A 21,588-nucleotide genomic window follows, 5' to 3' on the forward strand; every position below is an offset into this window, starting at 1 on the left:
CTTTACTTTTATTTTATATTCTACTTCCCTGACTCTCTAAATCTACTTTTGAACTCGCACAGAGACATTTTTAGGTATGGACCTGTGCTAGCTGGTAGAGTTTTTCAAGTCCTGGTCCACAGCCCCCACACCCCCCACCCCAACACTTTTCTTGCTCTCCTAACAATTCTAGTCTAAGTTACCTAGCCCTGTCAAATCTGTTTTCACAGCTCTCCAAGCCCTGGCTCTAACCCTCCCTTCTCTGTCCAACAATCTTATTGTAAACTTCCCAGCTCTGTCAATCCAGTCTTTTCACTCCCTCTTCCTCGAGAGTTTACTTATTCCTCACCTGAGCTGTGGCACCATCTTTAAATACCAAAAACCTCTGCCTGATTACACTCTCATGGGCATCTTAGTAGTGTGCACAACTATAAGTACTATTTGTACTTATGATTGTACTTGCATATTGAATCAATAAAACTTGTGTACAGAGGCGCCATCTTTTGACTTGGCTTTTCTGCCCTTGCTTCATAGGAACCTCCAATATTGTACTCGCTTATACCATATATTCCATTCTTTAATTAGTACTGCATGCCCCTTTCTAAATCCCCTGGCATAACTACATTTTCCTACTAAAATGAACTGCAGCTTCCCACTGGTGCACAAATGAAAACATTCAAACCAAACAGATAGGCTGCCCTATTTCTGTAGTTGCTAACCTTCGCACGGATTTACTGTTTGGCAACTGCTGCTTCTCCCAGAAGGTGTAACCTGCTCCATTTGCCCTTCGGGCTCACTCCGCTTCCCTACCCTGCCCCCAAATTCCACCCGCCCCCACTACCTAGCCTTATACACCCCGACACCGCCCCACCCAACACCTCTCCAATCACAATACACCTAAGCCAAACCCCACCCACCTGTAGATCTACATTACCCCAAACATCCACCCCCCTCCTACAATGCTCTACATCTCCCTATAACCCCATTTGTCCTACTAATCTCTTACCCATCTTTTTCCCCAACCCTCGTCATACCACACACTCCACTACATCTTGCCATCAACCTCACTTCCCATCCTACTCATTCATCTCGTATGAACTCTACCTCTAACCCAAACTTTTCAAACCAAAACTGCTCCCAACTTTACTCTCCTCAAATGCGGTACCAAAAAACACTACTCCCACACAACCCAAGCTACCCTTGCCCAACACACTGCCTCACTCTTCTACTCCACCACATCTCTCACTATCCGGCAACATCCACCCCAACTCTGGAACAATCCCCAACATCAGTCTCAAACTCTCCACTCAACCAACAAACTCAGTCTATTCGCCTTACAGCACAATGCACAAAGCCTAAAGACCAAAACCCCTAACCTTCATATGCCTGGCTCTCCCATTGCCACCCCAACATTACCGCAGTTTCTGAAACCTGGCTGAACCTATACAAAAGATAGGTAAATCCTACCACCAGGTTACCAAATCATTAGCAACGATAGAGCCCACAAAAAAAAAAAAAGTGGAGTAAATAATCTACCCCACCTCCCATACCATAACTCCCTACTCCAATAAATACCAGCCTTTGCCAACAGTGAAATTACAATAGGTTTACTAAAAATAAACCACAAGTCCATATATGTCACTGCCCTTTATTCCCCCGGGTGATAAACTCTTAAAAACATCCCATCCTGGTTCTCTTCCAATATATAAAAATGAAACCTACACTCCAATACCAAAATCAACTGGAATACTAAACTCTGAAGCCCCATCCCATCAACCTGTACAACTTCTCCCAACTAATACAATCTCCAACCAGACCAAATACAGATGGTACCTCTGGTACCATCCACTGACCTGATCCTAACTCACCCAAACCTTATCGCCAAAACATTACCTGATCTCAGTGATCACCTACCAGCCTTCGCTGACAGTCTTCCATCTCCACTGCATAAACACCACCACTACATCCAAACCCACAACCTCTCCTCTTTCAACCTTTCTCCGAATGCTTAAAGCATACAGACTTGTCCCCCAATTCCTAACCACTCAATCAGCAAGCTCCCCCTTCAAACCAAATGCATAAAAACCAATCCCTACCCATGGTTAAACTATACTAAACTAGCCTTGCACCAAAGGGACAAAAAATGGAAACAATATCAAAAACAAAAACCTTAACATCCTCCTAGAGTATAAGCAACTACGAAACTCCGCAAAAAAACTAACCACAAAGCCCACTTCTCCAACTCCAGTCCTTGCAGTCAACAAATCCCCAAACATTCTGGGACTCCATCTCATCCATGCTGCATCCTGGCAAAGAAAAACCCTGCCCAGACCCCAACCTCTCCAACCTTGAAACAGCCAGTTTCAACTCATTCTTTATACACTGCATAGCTAAACTAGCAGCCTCCTTCCCACCCCTCCTGCCCCAGCCACCACAATAAACCTTCCTCCACATCCTTCTGCTTCAAGTCCATCCCCACAAGCAAGTTTGTATCCACACCATTCCTAGATCTGTCAAAGGCCTTTGACACCATCTCACACACCCTATTTACATCCCAACTTGCCAACCTACACCTCTCCCCCACCACCATTGCCTGATTTTCCAGCTACTTGTCCAACTGCCAATAAGCTGTCCAATGGAAAACTTCAATCTTCCCCTTCCTTCCAACACCCACAGGCGTCCCCACAAGGTTCTGTTCTTAAACCTCTTCTCTTAAACCTATTCATTAACAACTTTCACCAATCCATCCCAGACTAATCCAATATGCAGATGACTCAATCTGCTCGGCCTTCTCCCCCTGAGCAAAACTCCAACTAGACTTCTCCAAAACAGAAACCAGGATGCAGTCTAACCATCTGGCACTAAATGCAAATAAAACCAAACTTTTTTCCCCTGCCAAAAACTCCATTGACAAATCCACATTCACCATACAAAGCCAAAACACCCTCCTTGAAATTGTTCAACACTAAGCTTCTTGGCATCATTGATTAAAATTTGACACCCACATATGCTCCGCAATCAAGAAAACCCACCAACAGTTAGGTCTCCTCTACAGGCAAAACCACTTCCTAAGCCCCCTCTACCAGTCAAACTCTTGCATCCACCTTACATCCACCTTACTACTCCCCCTCCCACCTTACATCCACCTTACTACTCCCCCTCCCTTCACCAATCTCCATCTTGGCCTTCGGTCCAAACTTGAACAGTTTCCACAAGATCTCCAAATCTGCAACCATTTCAATGAACTCACCCCACCACTGCCACTCCCTCCTCACCCTCAGCTGGCTTGAACTACCCAACTACCTCAGTTACCTACAACTCACCATTACCCACAAGCTCATCTTTAAACCTGCCAAGCTCTCACTACTTAAAACCCAACATTCCCAACCGCTCACTCAGTTCCAAAAAACCCAAATCTCCTTCAGGTCCACAAACCTGCACGACCTCCTGGCCATCTACTGCTGTCCCAATCCTTGGCTAAACAATGGCACTCCCCACACACCTATGCAACCTACCTAATCATACAAAATTTCAAATCTCAGCTACTCATCTTTCTTCCAAATGGGAATGCCCTTAACACGCCCCAACCCCCCCCCCCCCCAATTCCACTTTGCACCGACTCATCCAACTACCTCTTACTTCATCCCACTCAAAACAATCTCTTCCCTACCAAAAACTAATTTTCTCTAATATCTGTTGTACTATACTCTCCAATCTGAATTATACTATTACCCTTCATGCACATTTTCCTAACCTACTAATGGCCAATAGCTGCACATTTTGAAATGTACAACCTACAACTAAATCAACAAAAATTTATGTAAATGTTGAAATTTCTGTATTGAATTAGGTCTTTTCATTTTTGTAAGATTGTGACAAGCCAATTGCAAATATCATGGAGCTTATCTGTAAATGTTTAGCTGTATGAACCATATCCTTTTGTAACCTGTGAAATGTAACTTGCAATTATTGTGGAGCTCTTCTCCCCGGGCTTCCACTGAAAACTGGCTCTTGGCCCAGTGGACTTCACCAGTCAAACTTAAATTAGCACAGCCTAAACATCCAAGGGACTCATCTGCAAAAGGACCAACTGTTCTTGTGGGAGGCTTAAAACCATTACAGGTAGCCCAAGTGCTCACAGATGGGATAACTTCCTGCGACTCGTTTCCTACATGGATGCCTGGAATGTATTAGCTTTTCTGGATAGCATTTCTGAGTTTGAGTGTGAGGAAACCAAAATTCAAGATATTTAAGCCAAGGGACAGAACAATCTCAGAAAGTCAAATGCGCTGTCAGAAGTTTCAGCTGGTAATGACAGAACAGCTGCCTTAAAGCATTTCACACATCAGAAGATGCAACTCTGATAAAGTCTGACATGGATGCAGCATATTTTTAAACAAAACTGAAGTTGATTAATCCTGAAATTCTTTCCAGGTATGGAAAGAATACAAAGTCTCTGCTTCTCCTGTGTACTCTATACAATAGATTATATAACCCACTAATCTTATTTTCGAACCTTTTCATATGTACATATTAAAGTTATAAAAGGATCAGAAGCAACCAACCACACCTAATCTTAGGATAACTATGCATACCTGAAAAGTGAGAGAAAACACTTTGCATCTGTTCTTGGGTTAAAATTCAAGTTGTCCTGCATGTTTAATCATTTTATATCAAATATACTTGGTTAGTACCAGACATCTGCCAACAAAACATTTACTTTTAATGTTGACCAAGATTCACATACTTTATCTACTCCCATTTTCTTAAAACTTGCTTGAAGAATTTTGAAGTTGTGAATAAACTCATGTTCCAACTTTGCCTGGAATTTCACTTTTTTGAGTGCAATAGAGCCAGGAAATAGCATGTCCATGAACTGGCAATAGGAAACACCTTCAAAAGGAGAGGAAATAAAATGTAATACAAGTAATTTCACTTAAATGAAAAATACCACTGTCAAGTTTTCCTTTAAATATATACACAAGTCTGAAGACAAAGCACCATGGCTCAACAGTAAAAGTAAACTGCAAAATAAAGGGTGAAATACTGCTGGCACCCATATCGCTGCTTCACAGCTCAAAACACCCCAGCACACTGCATGTGCAAAGCAAGCAAAAGAAACAATTTTAAGAGCACACAAAAAAGACCCTGAAAAAGGCAATCTTGGGTCAGCAAGTTAACCAAATTTATCAGGCAGCTGACTAGTGCAGAGGATGAAACCATGACTACGGCCCATGTGAACTGGGATCTACTATGATCCCTGCTGAACGGGCAAAGGAAGGTGGGAGCAAGCAGCTGTCAGTTCTACAATCCTGGGGAAAAGGAGGTATGGCTTACCAATGGTTTTAGTCACCTACTGCAGAAAGATGCAATTTATACAGTATACGGGCCAACATTGTGCACTTACCTTAATAGGGCCATATCACACCAAATGTCATTAGGACATGTGAAAAATGCAAGACAATCACTCGCATATGCAAGCTCAGCCAGAAAAAAAATACTCCTGCCTGGATGATAGCCGCTTCTAAATATTACCCCAGTTATTACTAATAAATGGCAATAGTGGCAGAATACTTGAATGGTAACAGGACAAATGAGAATATAAGAAAAATCATACTGTAACAGGAAAACCATCTACTGGGCCACTTACCTATATTAAATACAATTACAGAAAATTTGTACCTGTGCTCTGCATTATGCCAACAAATTCAAGAAACTAGAATGCCCACTGAAATTCTAAACAGAATCAAGCAATGACCAAGTAAAGATGAAACTGCTAGAAATATGGTAATTACACCCACCATATCCAAGGTGGAAACGGGAAAGGCATATTGATCATTTTTAACTAAAGCACTGCTCCAGACCACCTTTTTAGGCTACCTGGAAGCACTGTAGTTGAGATCTGCTCACAAATCACAGTAAACAGAAAATGAATATCAAACCAAAGACAAACGCAACTTATTAAATGGCTCATATCCTTAAAATTCTGCATGAACCACCACACAAACTTAATAGGAAAGTATGCACCTTGATGTCAAAGCCAAAAGAGGAAAGTGAAATGACAAACTACAGAAACCAGTTAAGAGATCTCTCCAAAGGCCTGCAGCTCCAGACCCCCCAGGTGAAGTTCAGGCAAATCTTAGTTTACATGCCTCTTTGGGTGCAACAAATTTCTTTAGCCCACACTAAACCTCTTATTTATAACAAATGGATCCATTCCAGAAGATCAGACAGCCTGGATATTGTAAGAGGCAGAGCTATACAAAGGTCACTACAGGTTAGTCATATTTCCCATTACGCATCTTTCAGTTTATCAAAATGTACCTGCTTCAAGAACAGAATAACTGCTAATTAGCACTGACAACTTCTATGACAGTCAGCCTGTCAAGCAGTAACATGCACAATTCCAAGGCAGCAGCCTTGCACTTCTCCAAACTCCAAAGACACTTGCCTGCACAAGCTATAATGACCATAAAAGGAAGCAATGTACTTCCTTTAAGTACCTAATATTTCTAACATTCAGGATGGAGGCCAAAGCATTAGGATTTGCAGAAAACTTCCAAGCAGTATAGGAAACCCAATCCCCTACTTCTGTTACTCTTCAATTATCCTCCAGATAGTGCAAATTTCAAGAGGGAGGCAAAGGAGACAAAACACCAGAGATTTGCGCATGTGGAAGGATGCAACTGAAAACAGACCTTTTGGTAAAAGCCTACCTTTCACACATTGAGCTGTTACCTAGTCTAGCTTATCACAGTCCAGGAATATTTAAAAAAATGTTGAAATATGCCAGCAATAAGACATGTCAGTTCTTGCATCTTATGCATACAAAAATCTCCAGAACGAAATGTAAAGCCAAACATTTTAACACAAGTTACATACAATGTAACCAAAGAAACATTCAAAAGCAAGATTACCAGAGTTGCATTAAAAGTTTAAGAGTTAAAACTGAATTTCAAAACAATTAACACTGTTCATTACACCCTGGTGGCTTTGATGTAACCAATAGCTGCCACTTATTTGACATCTATGTTCGAGACACTAGCACATACTTTTATACAGGTGAGTTTGACTGCTTAAACACATATGCAGATGCTCATACATGCTGTAAGCATAGTAAAGTAAATCCTACATTAAAGCATTGCAGCCAGAATACTGTGATACACATCACATTTCTACTTACAAGTGACATGCAGGTGAAACAAGGTTTATCCTCTACATGCCACAGATGAAAGTGACCCTGAAGATAAGCCTACTGCCTCAGATGTCAGAATAAAGCTAAACTCATGGTTGCATTACACAAGTCACCACTGGAAATTAAAGAAATGAGCAGAAAGTTACTTTACACCTAATCATGTCAAATGGGGGAGATTAGAAGCCTACCCTACCTAGACTTTGCAAATGAAATGAACTGGTTGTGCCTTGTAGAAAGATTTAGTTCTACCCACACAAGATGTTGCCTAGGGACATTAAAGATGTCACCAAGGTTAGATTTGAGAGAAAAAAAGTAGCTCCAGCTGTGTGATGCAAAGGTATAGTACAGACTGCAACACAAGCAGAAAACAAATGACAGTTTGGGGAGCTGGAGAGACAGATGGGTAGTTCAGAGGTTCAGATATGCTGGCACACTTATCTGCAGGGGGGATGGAAGTGGGTGGTTCTACACAAGTTACCACGAGAGAAGTGTCAAGGAGCAAGCATGGTTCTGTATTAGTACAGGCAGTCCCTTTGCAGTGATGCAAGTCAGTCACCACTAATGAGTTGGGATAGGACAACGTGACAACTCTGCAAACGCCTCACTTCAAAAGGAATAAACTGAGATAGGAAAGGCTCTCAAGAGCAAACGAGCCAATTGAGCATAAAAGTTGGTCAGCAGATGACAGCCAAAACATAAAAGGCAAACTACCACTAAATGGTTCAAATGACACAACCAGAGCTTTCTACAAGGAAAGAGTTGAGCACTTGCCTCTTGGAAAATTAGGTAAGGTTAGAGAATCCATCAGATAGACTCTTGGCAGAACAGCTACTAAAAGCAGCAGGTCCACACAGCTTCTAGACTTCAAAAAAAGTGAGAAACTAAGCATAAAACACTGCAAGGACAGGATCTTCAGACTTGTGGTACTACCAAAGCAAGGTTTTAAACATGAATGCAAATATGGAAGAATCTACTCAATGTAAAATGGTAAAAGGCTTCCAAATAGACCCTAACAGAACCGCAGTACCAGGTTCACTGACCTCAAAGATACGGCTGAAATAAAACACTTGACACCCATCCCTTTTTATTGGGGATCTCAAAGGGCGAGACTATGTAAAAAAAAGTCTTTGGATAAGATGGAAACCGCTCACAAAAAGGTAGGATTTAAAGCCAAAAACAAAAGCAGTCAGTTTGAGGATGTAAAGTAAAGTCTAAAGATAAAGATCCCAGGTATTTACATTGAATACGATACTGCACGGTCTTGAAAAGATGCAACTTTAGCAGGGTCGTACTGAAAGTATTACAATGACTTAGGCCCAGAGGAGTTTGGCTTTCAGATTTAGAGAAATCTAAACAGGATAAAGAATTTCATTTAGCCATTTGCAAGCTACAGCACAGGAGAATCACAAGTTAGGTCACTTACCACACTGGGAAGACAACAGACCACATACAGGAATACCAAAGATTTAAAAAAATCTGTGGAGGATTCTACATTTGTGACAAGATCACACAGCAACTGATTATTCAAGCCAACTAGACTAGCCTGCACACAGCTCCTACTAGAAAGGTGTGGTAGTGAGGCCCTACTGCCAAACTAGGGTCTCGAGTGCAAATACATTCCTCCGCGACTATGAATATACTTTGCTGTATTAGCTACGTGGAATTGAGCTCCTGGAGGTGTCAAACATCAACTTTAAGAGCACTGCTGTGAAAAAGAAGTTATGTACTCACCATAATGTTCCATCTGAGTAGGTAAACTTCATTTGTCAGCACCTTGTGGGTATCGGATCAGAGCCAGCAGCTTCAAACAGCTAAGATCAGAGCTCCAAGCTCCTCCCCTTACCCATAACCCCTTTCTATCCCTTCCTAACCTCAGATAGAGTTTGCTTAGTAACAGAGCATTACAACACAAAGGATCACCTGCACATCCTAACCTAGAGTTATCCGGAAACAAGGGCAAGGAATCCTTTAATATGCACTATAGGTTAGGGGGATGGAGGGTGGGTCGGTTGCTGACAAATTAAGTTTACCTACTCAGATGGAATGTTATGGCGAGTACATAACTTCTTTATCTGAAGTAGTTAACTTCATTTGTCCATCAACCTGTGGGACAGAGTCCCCAGCTACCCAATCCTTGGGAGGTACTCATGGAAGGATATTCCGGAGCACTGCAGAGCTGAAGGATGCTCTCCCTCTGGAAATTATGTCCAACTTGTAATGGTTAATGAACGTATGAGATGATGCCCAAGTGGCTGCTAAACAAATGTCATCCAATGACACTCTGGACCAAAAGGCAGCAGAGGTAGAAATCGATAAAGTAGAGTGGGCGTGCACTCCTTTGGGTTCAGGTCGGCCAGAACTCTTACATGCAAGTATACATTGGGAGATCCATCTGGACAATGTAACTTTTGATACTGGTTTTCCCAGAGAGGGCTTAGCAAAAGATAAAAAGAGTTGGGTCAGATTTCCTGTGATCAGCGGTCCTGTGCAAGTAGAACCTCAATTGCCTGTGTACATCCAGAGAATGTAACTTTTATTCACCCTTGTTCTGATAATTTGGAAAGAATACTGGTAAAATAGATGTTGATATTGGGCTCCGAAGCAACTTTGAGCAAAATGGAGGGATTGGTCCTGAGAGAAACTACCTTTATGGAAAACCAAGTATGGTGGTTTGGCGCAAAGGGCTTGAAGCTCCGAAATGCTTCTGGCCGAAGTGATGGCAATAAGAAAAGCAGTCTTCCAAGATAAGTATTTTAGATCTACAGAAGCTGCAGGCTCAAAGGGAGGAGCTGTCAGACTGGAGAACAAGAGTTAAATCCCATGGAGGAACTGCATCTTTAACAGGAGGCCTCAAGAGGAAGCTACCTTTTAAGAAGGTCTTGCATAATTTGGAAGAGGCCAAGGGACCGAGATCACTTCCCACATGATAGTGGGAGATTGCGTCTAACTGGACTTTGACCGTAGAGGAGCTAGCACCCTGGTTGAATAAGATTGACAAATTCTAGTACTGCTGGTAACGGAGCTGTAAAGGGGTCCAAGTTTCTATGCCCTGCCCAAATAGAAAAAGGTTTCCATTTGCTATTATAAACCTTTCTCGTAGGCTTGTGAGCAGCTACTAGAATAGCCTTAACAGAGGGCGAGATACCGGGAGTCCTATTTATTACTAGAACTGGATCAACCAAGCTGTAAGCTTGAGGTTGTCCAGGTTCGGGGTTGTTAATCCTAGTGGGTGAGAGATCAGATCCGGAGTGGGATCTAGAATCCATGGGGGATTCACTAGACGAGACCATAGACATGGGAACCACGCTTGACGAGGCCAGAATGGGGCTATGAGAATAACTCAGCTCCCCAACAGACAGGCTTTCTGCGATAATTTTAGCATTAAGGGAAGAGGTGGATAAGCATAAAGTAGACCGGATGGCCAAATATGCACCAGAGCGTCTCTGGGGGATTAGAGCAAAGTAATCGCTGCACTTTGCATTCGAAGGAGACGAAGAGATCGCAGCAAGGTTGACCCCACTTGAAGATTTGTGTCGCTACTCTGGTTGAGACCACTCGTACAATGAAAGGATGGTTCGACTCAGCCTGTCTGCCAAAATATTTGACCGGCCCGGAATGTGCGTCGCTATGAGAAAACGGTTGGTGGAGATCACCCATTCCCAGACTCTCATGGCCTCTCGCAAAGTGGGTAGGATCTTGTTTCCCCTTGCTTGATATACCACTCTGACATGTCTGTCTGAATAGCAATTGTCCCCAAGGGAAGAAGGGTTTGGAGTGCTTGCAACGCAAAAAGCACCATTCTCATCTCTAGGACATTGATATGCAACAAGGTCTCTGAATGGGTCCACATGCCTTTGACGGGTCTGCCCATAGTGCCCCCCCCCACCCGAAGAAAGAAGCTTCCGTGGTCACCGTGGTTAGAGGGGACAGAGAAGGGGAGCCCTTTCTGGAGGTCCGGGGACTGGAGCCACCAGAATAGGGCTTTCTTGCAAACCCTGCTGAGGGGGATGGGTGAACTGAGGATGTTGCAGGATGGACCACTGAACCTGCAAGGTCCACTGTATTACCCTTATGTTCAAGCGCGCTAAAGGTAGCAGGTTGATTGTTGCCACCATGGAACCTACAGCCTTCGGGACCAATTCCGCTGGAAGAGCCAGGGAGTGTAGAAGGGCCAGCACATGCAGCTTTAGTGTTCAAAGCCGGTCCGGAGTTGAGACTACTTGCAAAAGTAGTGTGTTTAATCTGGCCCCAATGAAGTCCAAGATGTGGGTTGGTTGAAAAGATATTATAATATTGATTGCGATTCCCAGTCAGGAGGACAAGTGGAGGAAGTAATCTCTGGCTGAACACAGTAGATGCCTGGTGAGGGCGGTCAGGAGCCAGTCGTCCAGGTACAGAAAGTCCTGTATTCCCTGCAGTCTCAGGGGGGCTGCTACAACTGCCAAGACTTTGAACATCTTGGGGGCTGTAGTGAGACCAAAGGGAAGGACCCTGAACTGGTAGTGGCTGGCTCCTAGCCGGAAGCAGAGAAACCTTCTGGATCGTCTGTCCATCAGAATGGTGATGTCTATAGAGCACATCCAGTCGTTCTCCTGCTGGAGTGGGAGAATGGATTGAATGGTGACCATCCAGAACTTTTCTTAGGCCACTGACAGGTTTAGGAAGGACAGGTAGAGGATTGGTCTCAAGTCCCCAGTCTTTTTTGGCACCAAGAACCTGGAGTAAAAGCCTGATCTGGACTGGTCTGGAGGGACATGCTGGATTGCTCTTTTTTCTAGCTGGAGTATTTCTGCGGCTGCTGCCTCCCCTTGATTGGGAGGGACATCAGGGAGGCTCCGGGGTTTGAAAGGGAGATTTAGAAAGGGGATCTTATAAAGTACAGTTTTGTACCTACCATAAATGTATATGTTCAAGTGCTCATACAGCTGCAGTCATAACAGATGGGTTATCCTGCAGTCAGGTGGGTCCTCGGTTGGCCGAATTCCAAAGTCTAGGTCTGGCATCGGTTGTCATCGCTTCTTCCCTGACGTCAGTGCGGCAGGGGTATAAGAGGCAGCAGACACCATTTTATTCAGTTTTTCTTGCCCCAGATGTCAGGTGCCCCCAGAAGGAAGGCAAACAATGTTATGCAAAAATGCAATGTTGATAAATCAAACAGTAATTGCAAGCACATACACCATAAAAGAATACCCCAAAAAGGTTATATGAAAGGTGATTGTCATAAGGCCTGTCCTAAGAGGGGATGGAGGGAGGGAAACTTGGACTGCAGCTGTATGAGCACTCGAACATCTACATTTATGGTAGGTACAAAACTGTACTATGTTCATCATGCATACAGCTGCAGTCATAACAGATGGGTAGAATCCAAAAGCTAAGTAAAGGTGGTAGGCACTAAGTGGAACTAGGAGGGGCTAGGACACCCTGCAGGACTGCTGTGGCAAAGCCCGCTCTAGATTTAGAGTATAGTGGGAGGTGATAGTGCTTGGAGAAAGTGTGCACTGAACTCCAGGTGGCTGCTTCCAAAATATCCTTGGTAGGGACCCCCCTGAGGAAGGCTGCAGAGGTAGCTGTGGCTCTGGTGGAGTGGGATCTGATGCGTGCAGGCACAGTTTTTCCATGAAATGAGTAACAAAAGCGTATGCAGTGGGCTATCCATTTTGAAATGGTCTGTTTGGAAATAGCCTTTCCTTGAGCACCTGCAGTATAGGACACAGTTGCTCAGATTTCCTGAATGGCTTTGTCCTGTCCAAATAACCAAGTTGTCTGTGAATGTCCAAGGAATGTAGTAGTCTTCCCCCTTTGTTTTGTGGATTAGGATAAAAGGTAGGTAAGTGGATAGTCTGATTCAAAGCTACACTGGATACTACCTTTGGCATAAAGGTAGGGTTGGTTCGTAAGGAAACTGTCCTGATGGAAAATGATGAATGGTTGCACAGCCATGAGGGCCTGTAGCTCCGAAACCCTGCAAGCTGAGGATAGCCACAAGAAAGGCAGTTTTCCATAAGTACTGTAACTGATGAAAAAGCTGGCTTGAAGGGAGGAAGGGTCAGCTTTTCCAATACGAAGTTGAGGTCCCAAGCAGGGACTGAGTTTCCTTGGGGGTTTTATATTCTTTGCCCCTCTGAGGAAAGTACAGTTTTGTACCCACCATAAATGTAGATGTTAGAGGATCTCCATTGCTGCAGTCCTTACATATGGGTAAGTCCGCTGTCCACCATTGGCCCGAATACCAAAGGGCTAGAACTGGTGTTGGTCATCGGCGCCAGAGACTGACGTCAGTACGTGCCAGTACAAATGCGCATGACCGATGCCATATCCTCAGTCTTTCTTGCCTCAGACGTCAGAATGCAAAAAACACCACCCAAAACCCAACCTAAAAAAGAAAAGGGGGAAGGAGGGAGGGAAAATTGGACTGCAGCAATGGAGATCCTCGAACATCTACATTTATGGTAGGTACAAAACTGTACTATGTTCTTAGTCTCCCATTGCTGCAGTCCTTACATATGGGTAGAATCCCAGAGCAACGGAAAAAAGTGAGGCTGGCTAACTAAATAGCATTAGGAGCTGCTAACATTCCCTGTAAGATTGCAGTGGCAAACCCAGCCCTAGACCTAGAATAAAGAGGTAAATGATAATGCTTTGTAAATGTATGTACAGAACTCCAAGTAGCTGCCTCTAGAATGTCTTTAGTAGCTACCCCCCTTAAAAAAGCAGTAGAGGTGGCCGTAGCCCTAGTAGAATGAGGCCTGATCCCAACTGGAACATCCTTTCCATGATGAGAGTAACAAAAAGCAATACAGTGGCCAATCCACTTGGAAATAGTTTGTTTCGAGACAGCTTTTCCTTGTGAAGTCAAAGCAAAAGAAACAACTGTTGAGATCTTCTGAACTCTTTGGTTCTGTTCAAATAATATCTTAACTGCCTATGTACATCCAAAGAATGCAAAATTTTCCCCTTTATTTTGGGGGTCAGCATAAAAAGTAGGCAAATGTATAGATTGATTCAATGCCACATTAGAAATCACTTTAGGCGTAAAAGTAGGATTAGTACGCAAGGAAACTGTCCTTGTGAAAAATCAGAAAAGGTTCCACTGCCATGAGGGCCTGTAATTCAGATACCCTTCTAGCAGAAGTAAAGTACAGTTTTGTACCTACCATAAATGTAGATGTCCGAACTGGATAGCATCTGCAGTCATAACAAGTGGGTTGTCCTGTCGTCAGGCAGCCCTGCAGTCGGCCGGATTCCAAAGTCCGGGTCCGCTTCGCTGATGTCGCCTCCACCCGACGTCATCTCTGTTGGTCTTCGGGTATAAAACCATCAGCCGACGCCATTTTCCTCAGTGTTTCTTGCCCCAGATGCCAGTAGCCCTCTTGCAGGGTAGAATTTGGATAGATGCCAATGTTTCCAAATAGATAGAGGTAAACACAACAATAAGCATATATGTACATATATACAAACAAATACACCATAAAAGACTCCCCCCCAACAGCTAGCTATAGGAGGGTAAACACCCTAGGAGTACCACAGAGGGAAGGAGGGAGGGTAATCCTGACTGCAGATGCTATCCAGTTCGACATCTACATTTATGGTAGGTACAAAACTGTACTATGTCCTTCATGGATGCATCTGCAGTCATAACAAGTGGGTAGAATACCATAGCCAACTAGGGGAGGAGGTTAAAGGTAGATTATGGTGTGTTTAGGATCCCTTGCAGCACAGCAGTGGCAAACCCTGCTCGGGATCTGGAATAAAGAGGCAAATTATAATGCTTGGCAAATGTATGCACGGAGGTCCAAGTAGCCGCCTCAATAATGTCTTTGGTTGCCACTCCTCGTAAGAAGGCTGTGGTAGTGGCTGTTGCCCTTGTAGAATGAGGTCTTATGTTCTGTGGAATTGGTTTTCCATGGAAGGAGTAACAGTATCGTATGCAATTTCCTATCCATTTGGAGATTGTCTGTTTGGAAATAGCTTTTCCTTCCCTTCCTGTTGCATAGGCTACAAAAGTTGGTCAGTCTTTCTGCTATTTTTGTTCTGTCCAAGTAGTAGCGTAGCTGTCTATGTACATCCAAGGTATGCAGTATTCTTTCCCCTGTTTTGTGGGTTGGGAAAGAAGGTAGGTAGGTGGATTGCCTGGTTTAAAGATACTCTGGATACCACCTTAGGCATAAATGTAGGATTAGTCCTCAAGGACACTATCTTGGTGGAAGATTAGGAAGGGTTGCACTGCCATTAAGGCCTGTAGTTCTGAAACCCTCCTTGCTGAAGTAATTGCCAGTAGGAAAGCAGTTTTCCATGACAGGTGTTGTAGGTCTGCTGTTGCTGCTGGTTCAAAGGGTGCTAGTGTCAACTTTTCTAGCACAAAGTTTAAGTCCCAAGCTGGTAATGGTGGTTTCCTTGGAGGTTTTACATTCTTGATTCCTCTGAGGAACTGTCTGAGTAAAGGGTGCAAGAAAACAGGTGGATCAAAGCTGTATTCTGCTGAAATAGCTGATGCATGTATCTTGATGGAGGAGTAGGACAGGCCTGAATGAAGAAGTTCGGCCAGATACTCCAGAATGTTAGGCATATCTATGTTTGACACATCTTTTCCTCTTTCGGTACTCCAAATGACAAACCTTTTCCATTTTCCAGCATAGTTCTTTCTTGTTGAAGGTCTGCGTGCTTCAAGAATAATGTCTTTAACTCTTTGTGAAAGTTCTGGATTAGCTGCTGCTATGTGATGTTCCATGCAGTCAGTTGCAGCGTTTTTAGGTTTGGATGTATGATGCTGTAGTTGTTCTGAGTTAACATCAAAGGCATCAGGGGTATTGGCCACATGTTGTTCCGAGACATGCTCTTCAGTAGTGGGTACCAGTGTTGTCTTGGCCAGTTTGGGGCTATCAGGATTATCCTTGGACGTTCTTCCCTGATTTTTAGTAGTACCTTGTGTATCAAAGGAAGAGGTGGGAATGCATATGCTGTTAGGCCTTTCCAGTTGAAGGAGAGTGAGTCCACTTTCCATGCTTGTGGGTGGAATGTCCTTGTGCAGAATCTTTTGAGCTGGTGATTGAGAGGTGATGCGAATAGGTCTATCTGTGGCATTCCCCATTTCTTTGAGATGGTCTTGAAGATGTCCGGTGCAGCTTCCATTCGTGGGCATCCGGTGGTTCTGCTTAGTATGTCTGCTAGAGTATTGTCTTTCCCGTACAAATATTGCCTGTAACTGAATGTTGTAGCTGAGTGCCAGGGTCCACAGGTCCAAGGTCATTCTGCATAGGGGTATGAATGAGTGCCTCCCTGTTTGTTGATGTACCACATGACTGTGGTGTTGTCTGTCCTTATCATCAACTGGCCCTCTTTGAGGAATGGTTTGAAATTTTGGATTGCCAGTTTTACTGCCAGCATTTCTTTTAGATTGATGTGCAGGTGAAGTTGATCCTGTGTCCACAATCCTTGCACGCATTTGTCCAGCATGTGGGCCCCCATCCTAGGTCTGAAGCGCCGGTTGTGATGGTCTGGCTTGGTTGACATCTGCGGAAGGGCAGGCCTGGGTTTGACTGGCATGCCTGAGCCCACCATAGGAACTCCTGTTTTAAGCATGGAATTAGTGGGATTTCTGTTTCTAGACTGTGTCTGTGTTGGGACCATAAATTCTTTAGGTACCACTGTAGTTTCCTCATATGTAGTCTGGCAAATGGGACCAAGATTATGCATGATGCCATGAAGCCCAAGGCCTGTAGAAATTTTCTTGCTGTTAACTTGTTCAGTTTTGTTAGTGCCAAGAAGTAAAGAGGAAGTTCTTTTGTTTTTCTGTAGTCAGGAATGCCATTTGTTGTACTGTGTCCAATTCCGCGCCCAATAATGTCCTTGTTTGGGATGGTATCAGTCTTGACTTTTGTAAATTGACTGTGTATCCCAGTCCTTGTAGCAAGTAAATGACCCTTTGTAAATCTGTTGTCAGCTTGCTTTTGTTGTCCCCTTGTAACAGGCAGTCGTCCAGGTATGGGTAAATTTGAATTCCCTGTAGTCTGCAATGGGCGATTACTGATGCCAGGCATTTTGTGAATACTCTGGGCAGTAGATAAGCCAAAGGGCAATGCTGAGAATTGATAGTGCTCTGATCCTGCAAGAAATCTGAGGTATCTTCTGCAGATTGGTCGAATGGGGACGTGCAGGTATGCCTCCTTGAGATCTAGAGTTACCAGCCAAGACTCCTTGCCCAGCATGGGAAGAAGTTGCTGGAGGGTCAGCATTTTGAATTTTGGGACAATGATGTATGTATTTAAGGTGGACAGGTCGAGAATTGGTCTCCAACTTTTTTCCTTTCTTGGAACTAGGAATAGTCTGGAGTAGAACCCCTTTCCTTGTTCTGCTGTTGGCACTCTTTCCACAGCTCTCATGTTTGCTAACTCCATTATCTGGCGTAGAGCCTCTGTTTTTTGATTTGGAGGTAGATTTGGCATTCCTCTTTTGACTGGTAAAGTGTGGAAGTGAAACCGGTAACCTTGATCTATGGTTTGTAAAATCCACTTGTCTTTTGTTATGTAGTGCCAGTTCTTTGAAAATAAGGTTAACTTTCCGCCTAGAGGAGCTATTTGTTCCCTGGTAGGCGGATTTAGGATTAAGTCACTGTGGTTGTGCTGATGTAGCGGCAGTGGCTGTGTCCGTGCCTCTATTGTTACCTTGCCACTGTCGTCCTCTGTAGGCACCTCCTCTGGATTGGTTTCTGCCTCTGGAACGCCTATTCCTGCCCCTTTGAAATTTTGTGGAGTCAGGAAAGGACCAATTTTTGGCAGGCCAGTTCCTGCTAAACCTTGGGGGTTGAACCTGCAAGAAATCTTTAACAGTTTGAACAGATTTTGCCTTTTCTTCCATTTTCTTCATAACCTGCTGGGCAGGTGTACCAAACAAACTTGTCTTGTCCATAGGAGCATCTAGCAACTTAGCTTTAACATGATCCGGTAAAGCTTGTTCCTTTAGCCATGCATGCCTTCTTATCACTGTGCCTGTCATGGCTGATCTAAATGAAGCCTCCAGTGCATCATAGCCACATTTTAAGGAATGGTTGCTAACCTGTTGTATGTTATTTACCATCTCTAATACATATTTCTTATCAAGAGATTCATCAGTAGATAGTTTTTTAGTTAACTGATCAAGCATAAACTCTTGGTATTGTATCATGTGAAACTGACAGTTTAAAGCTCTAGCTGAGAGAGTAGCTGAAGTGTAGACCTTGTTACCCCATCTGTCTAGTGACCTTGCTTCCCTTTCAGAAGGAATAGGGTTTTTAGCTGTGGTCGCGGCTACTGCCTTGGGACCCTGGGATATAATTTCTGGGTCTGCAAGTGGGGCCTTGTAAAGGTGGTGATGAGTATCTGGCACCCTGTAAAATCTGTCTGGTTTGGCAGGGGCTGGGCGTAAAGAATCTGGAGCGGAGCAAACATCATTGAAAGCATCATCCACCACAGAGAGAACAGGAGGTATAGCTAAGGGCCTGTGCTGTGGGAGGTGCAGAAAGGTCCTAAGTCTTTTTCTGGAGTCTGAAAAATCCTGTTGCTGCCATTGGAACTGTTCTCGCATGGCATGCAAGGTTTCCCCAAAGGAGAATTCTTCTGGTGGGGAAGCAGCGGGAATGGATTCTTCAGCATCAGAATCTTCAAAATTGGAGAAGGGAGCCTCAGGCTGGTCAGTTATGTCTGATTCATCAGCAGAATCATCAGAAGACACTGGCTCAGGGGCTCTGCCCTAGGTCTCTTCTCTGGGGCTGAGAGGCCCTGTCTGGGTGAGATTGAGATCCTCTAATTAAAGAAATTAAATCTTCTGCCAAAGAAAGCATTTGAGAACTAGAAGAGGGCCTGGATGAGGGGGGTTTAACAGGCACTGATTTAGTAGTCTTGGCTGCTTTAGCCCTGGCGAAGGCCTTAATGGACATGGCTGCTGGAGGCCTAGCAGCACCACGTGCTGGGGTAGAGACATCCAAGGGGATGGTGTCTGATAAGTCAACCACCGTAGTGGGTAAAATTTCTGAGGTCGATTCAAGAATTGTAGCAGGGGCCTCAGTTGTAAGAATAGGTTCAGCTGTACTTTGAGCAGTTTTCTCGGTTTCGGCCGAAACAGAGACTCGCGGTTGGCTTTGCCGTGGTTTCGGCCGAAACCGCGGACCGCGAGTGTCTGTCTATCTTTGCGTTTTTTGGAAGATTGTGTAGTCGGAGGATCCGACGGCATAATGTACGCAAAATCAGTACCGAAAAACTGTTCTGCAAACTCCGACCGACGCCTAAGCGTTCGTCGGTTAAAAGAGGCACAGGCCGAACAGGCTGCTACGTCGTGGGCTGGGCCTAAACAAGGCAGACAGTAAGAGTGGAAATCTTTATGAGGTATTTGTTTCCCACAGGTTAAACAATTGTTAACTTTTTCTGACATCGGCTGAGGCAAGAGAGTCCCCAACGGGGTACTTAGCTTTAGAAGTCTTCGAAGTAGTATTCGGTAGAAGTAATCTCTGGATCCGACCGACCGCACTTGCTAACAGCTTCTGCTTCGCGCCACGCCGCAAGAAAGACTGGGGAAAATGGCGTCGGCTGATGCTTTATACCAAGACCAACAGAGATGACGTCGGGTGGAGTGCGACATCAGCCGAAGCCGGACCCGGACTTTGGAATCCGGCCGACTGCAGGGCTGCCTGACGACAGGACAACCCACTTGTTATGACTGCAGATGCATCCATGAAGGACATCAGCCAATAAAAAAGCAGTCTTCCAAGACAACAACTTCAATTCAGCTGTAGCAGCAGGCTCAAAAGGAGGCAGAGTCAGCTTTTCCAAAACAAAATTAAGATCCCAGGTAGGAGTAGGAGCTCTTCATGGGGGTCATATTCTTTGCCCCTCTAAGAAACTGTTTAACCAATGAATGTGAAAACAAAGGAGGGTCACAATCATAGTGAGCAGAAATAGCTGCAGCATGCACTTTTACAGAAGAGAAGGACAAACCCTTGTCCAATAAAACAGTCAAATATTGCAATGTACAACACAAATTAGGCAATTTGACATCAAAGCCTTTAGCTGAACTCCAAAGAAAAAATCTCTTCCATTTATCAGCATAAACCTTTCGAGTACTAGGTCGCCTGGCTTCCAAAATAACATCCAAAACTTGAGGGAGCTGAAGGCTCTCCTTTAAAACAGAATGCGCCAGGCTGTCAGGTGTAGGGATTGCACCCCAACATTGAAAATTGTTTTCCTGAGACAATAAGTGAGGAATCTGTGGTAATGGTTCCTGAGACAATAAGTGAGGAATCTGTGGTAATGGCCAAGGGGTCCCATGAATTAAGCTCAGAGGGTACCAATGCTGACGAGGCCAATCCGGTGCTATAAGGATCATGCAAGGTTTGTCCCTCCTGACTTTCAATAGTACCTTTGGAAGAAGAGGCAAAGGAGGAAAAGCATACACGTGAAGGTTGCTCCAACTGAAGGATAGTGCATCTATTTTCCAGGCGTTTGGATGAAACAGCCTTGTGCAAAACAGTGGCAGTTGGAAATTCAGAGGAGAAGCGAACAGATCTATGTCTGGAGTTCCCCAAGCCATGGTCAACTGAAGAAATACCTGAGGGTCCAACTTCCATTCGTGAGGATCCACAATCTGTCTGCTCAGAACATCTGCCAAGGTATTTTGTGCTCCTGGCAGAAACTGTGCTCGAAGAGTGATGTGCAGATTTAAAGCAGTTTCCCATAACAGCATTGCTTGTCTGCAAAGAGGGTAAGAATGAGTTCCCCCCCTGCTTGTTGATGTACCACATGACAGTTGTGTTGTCTGTTCGAATTAACACCAGTCCCGGTTGAAGTAGGCCCTTGAATGCTTCCAAAGCAAACTGAACTGCCAGCATCTCTTTCATGTTGATATGCAAGTGAAGTAGCTCTGGGGGCCAAAGGTCTTGAATCCATTTTCCTTTGAAATGAGCTCCCCAGGCTGACTCAGAGGCGTCCGTCATTAATATCTGACTTACCTCTGGTTGGGTCACAGAGTCCCTTGTTTAGGTGACATTCCTGAGCCCACCACACAAATTTTCTGAATGCAAGGTAGAATCCGAATGACAGTGTCCAAATCGTGGCTGTGTTGAGTCCAAACGCTTTTGAGATACCATTGTAGCTTCCTCATATGCAGTTTGGCATTGGGAAGTACTAGAATGCAAGATGCCATGAACCCCAAGGCTTGAAGGACTGTCCTTGCAGTCAGCCTGGACATTACTGATAGCTGTTGGAAGTATAGGTGAAGATTTCTTTGTTTGTCCGGGGTAAGAAATGCCATCTGAGCAGCTGTATGCAGTCTTACACCCAGAAAACACATCTCTTGTGAGGGTACTAGACTGGACTTTACTTCGTTCACAGAATACCCTAGGCATCTTAAAACTGTCATTACATACTGCAGATGTTGAAGTTCGTGCT

At 44.2% G+C, this 21,588-nt stretch overlaps 1 protein-coding gene across 2 annotated transcripts in view; it reads right to left on the minus strand.

Moving 5' to 3' along the window:
* Nucleotides 1-21,588, minus strand: part of LOC122817163 (microtubule-associated protein RP/EB family member 1-like) — a 633,735-nt gene that overhangs the window by 353,857 nt on the left and 258,290 nt on the right. For both annotated transcript variants that reach the window (XM_044090369.1, XM_044090370.1), the window contains exon 3: nucleotides 4,727-4,872. In XM_044090369.1, the coding sequence (XP_043946304.1) occupies nucleotides 4,727-4,872 (146 nt within the window). The remainder of the gene's footprint in view (nucleotides 1-4,726; nucleotides 4,873-21,588) is intronic.

The sequence above is a fragment of the Protopterus annectens genome, chromosome 12.part0 (assembly GCF_019279795.1).
Source record: "Protopterus annectens isolate FY-2018-M chromosome 12.part0, PAN1.0, whole genome shotgun sequence".
NCBI lineage: Eukaryota > Metazoa > Chordata > Ceratodontiformes > Protopteridae > Protopterus > Protopterus annectens.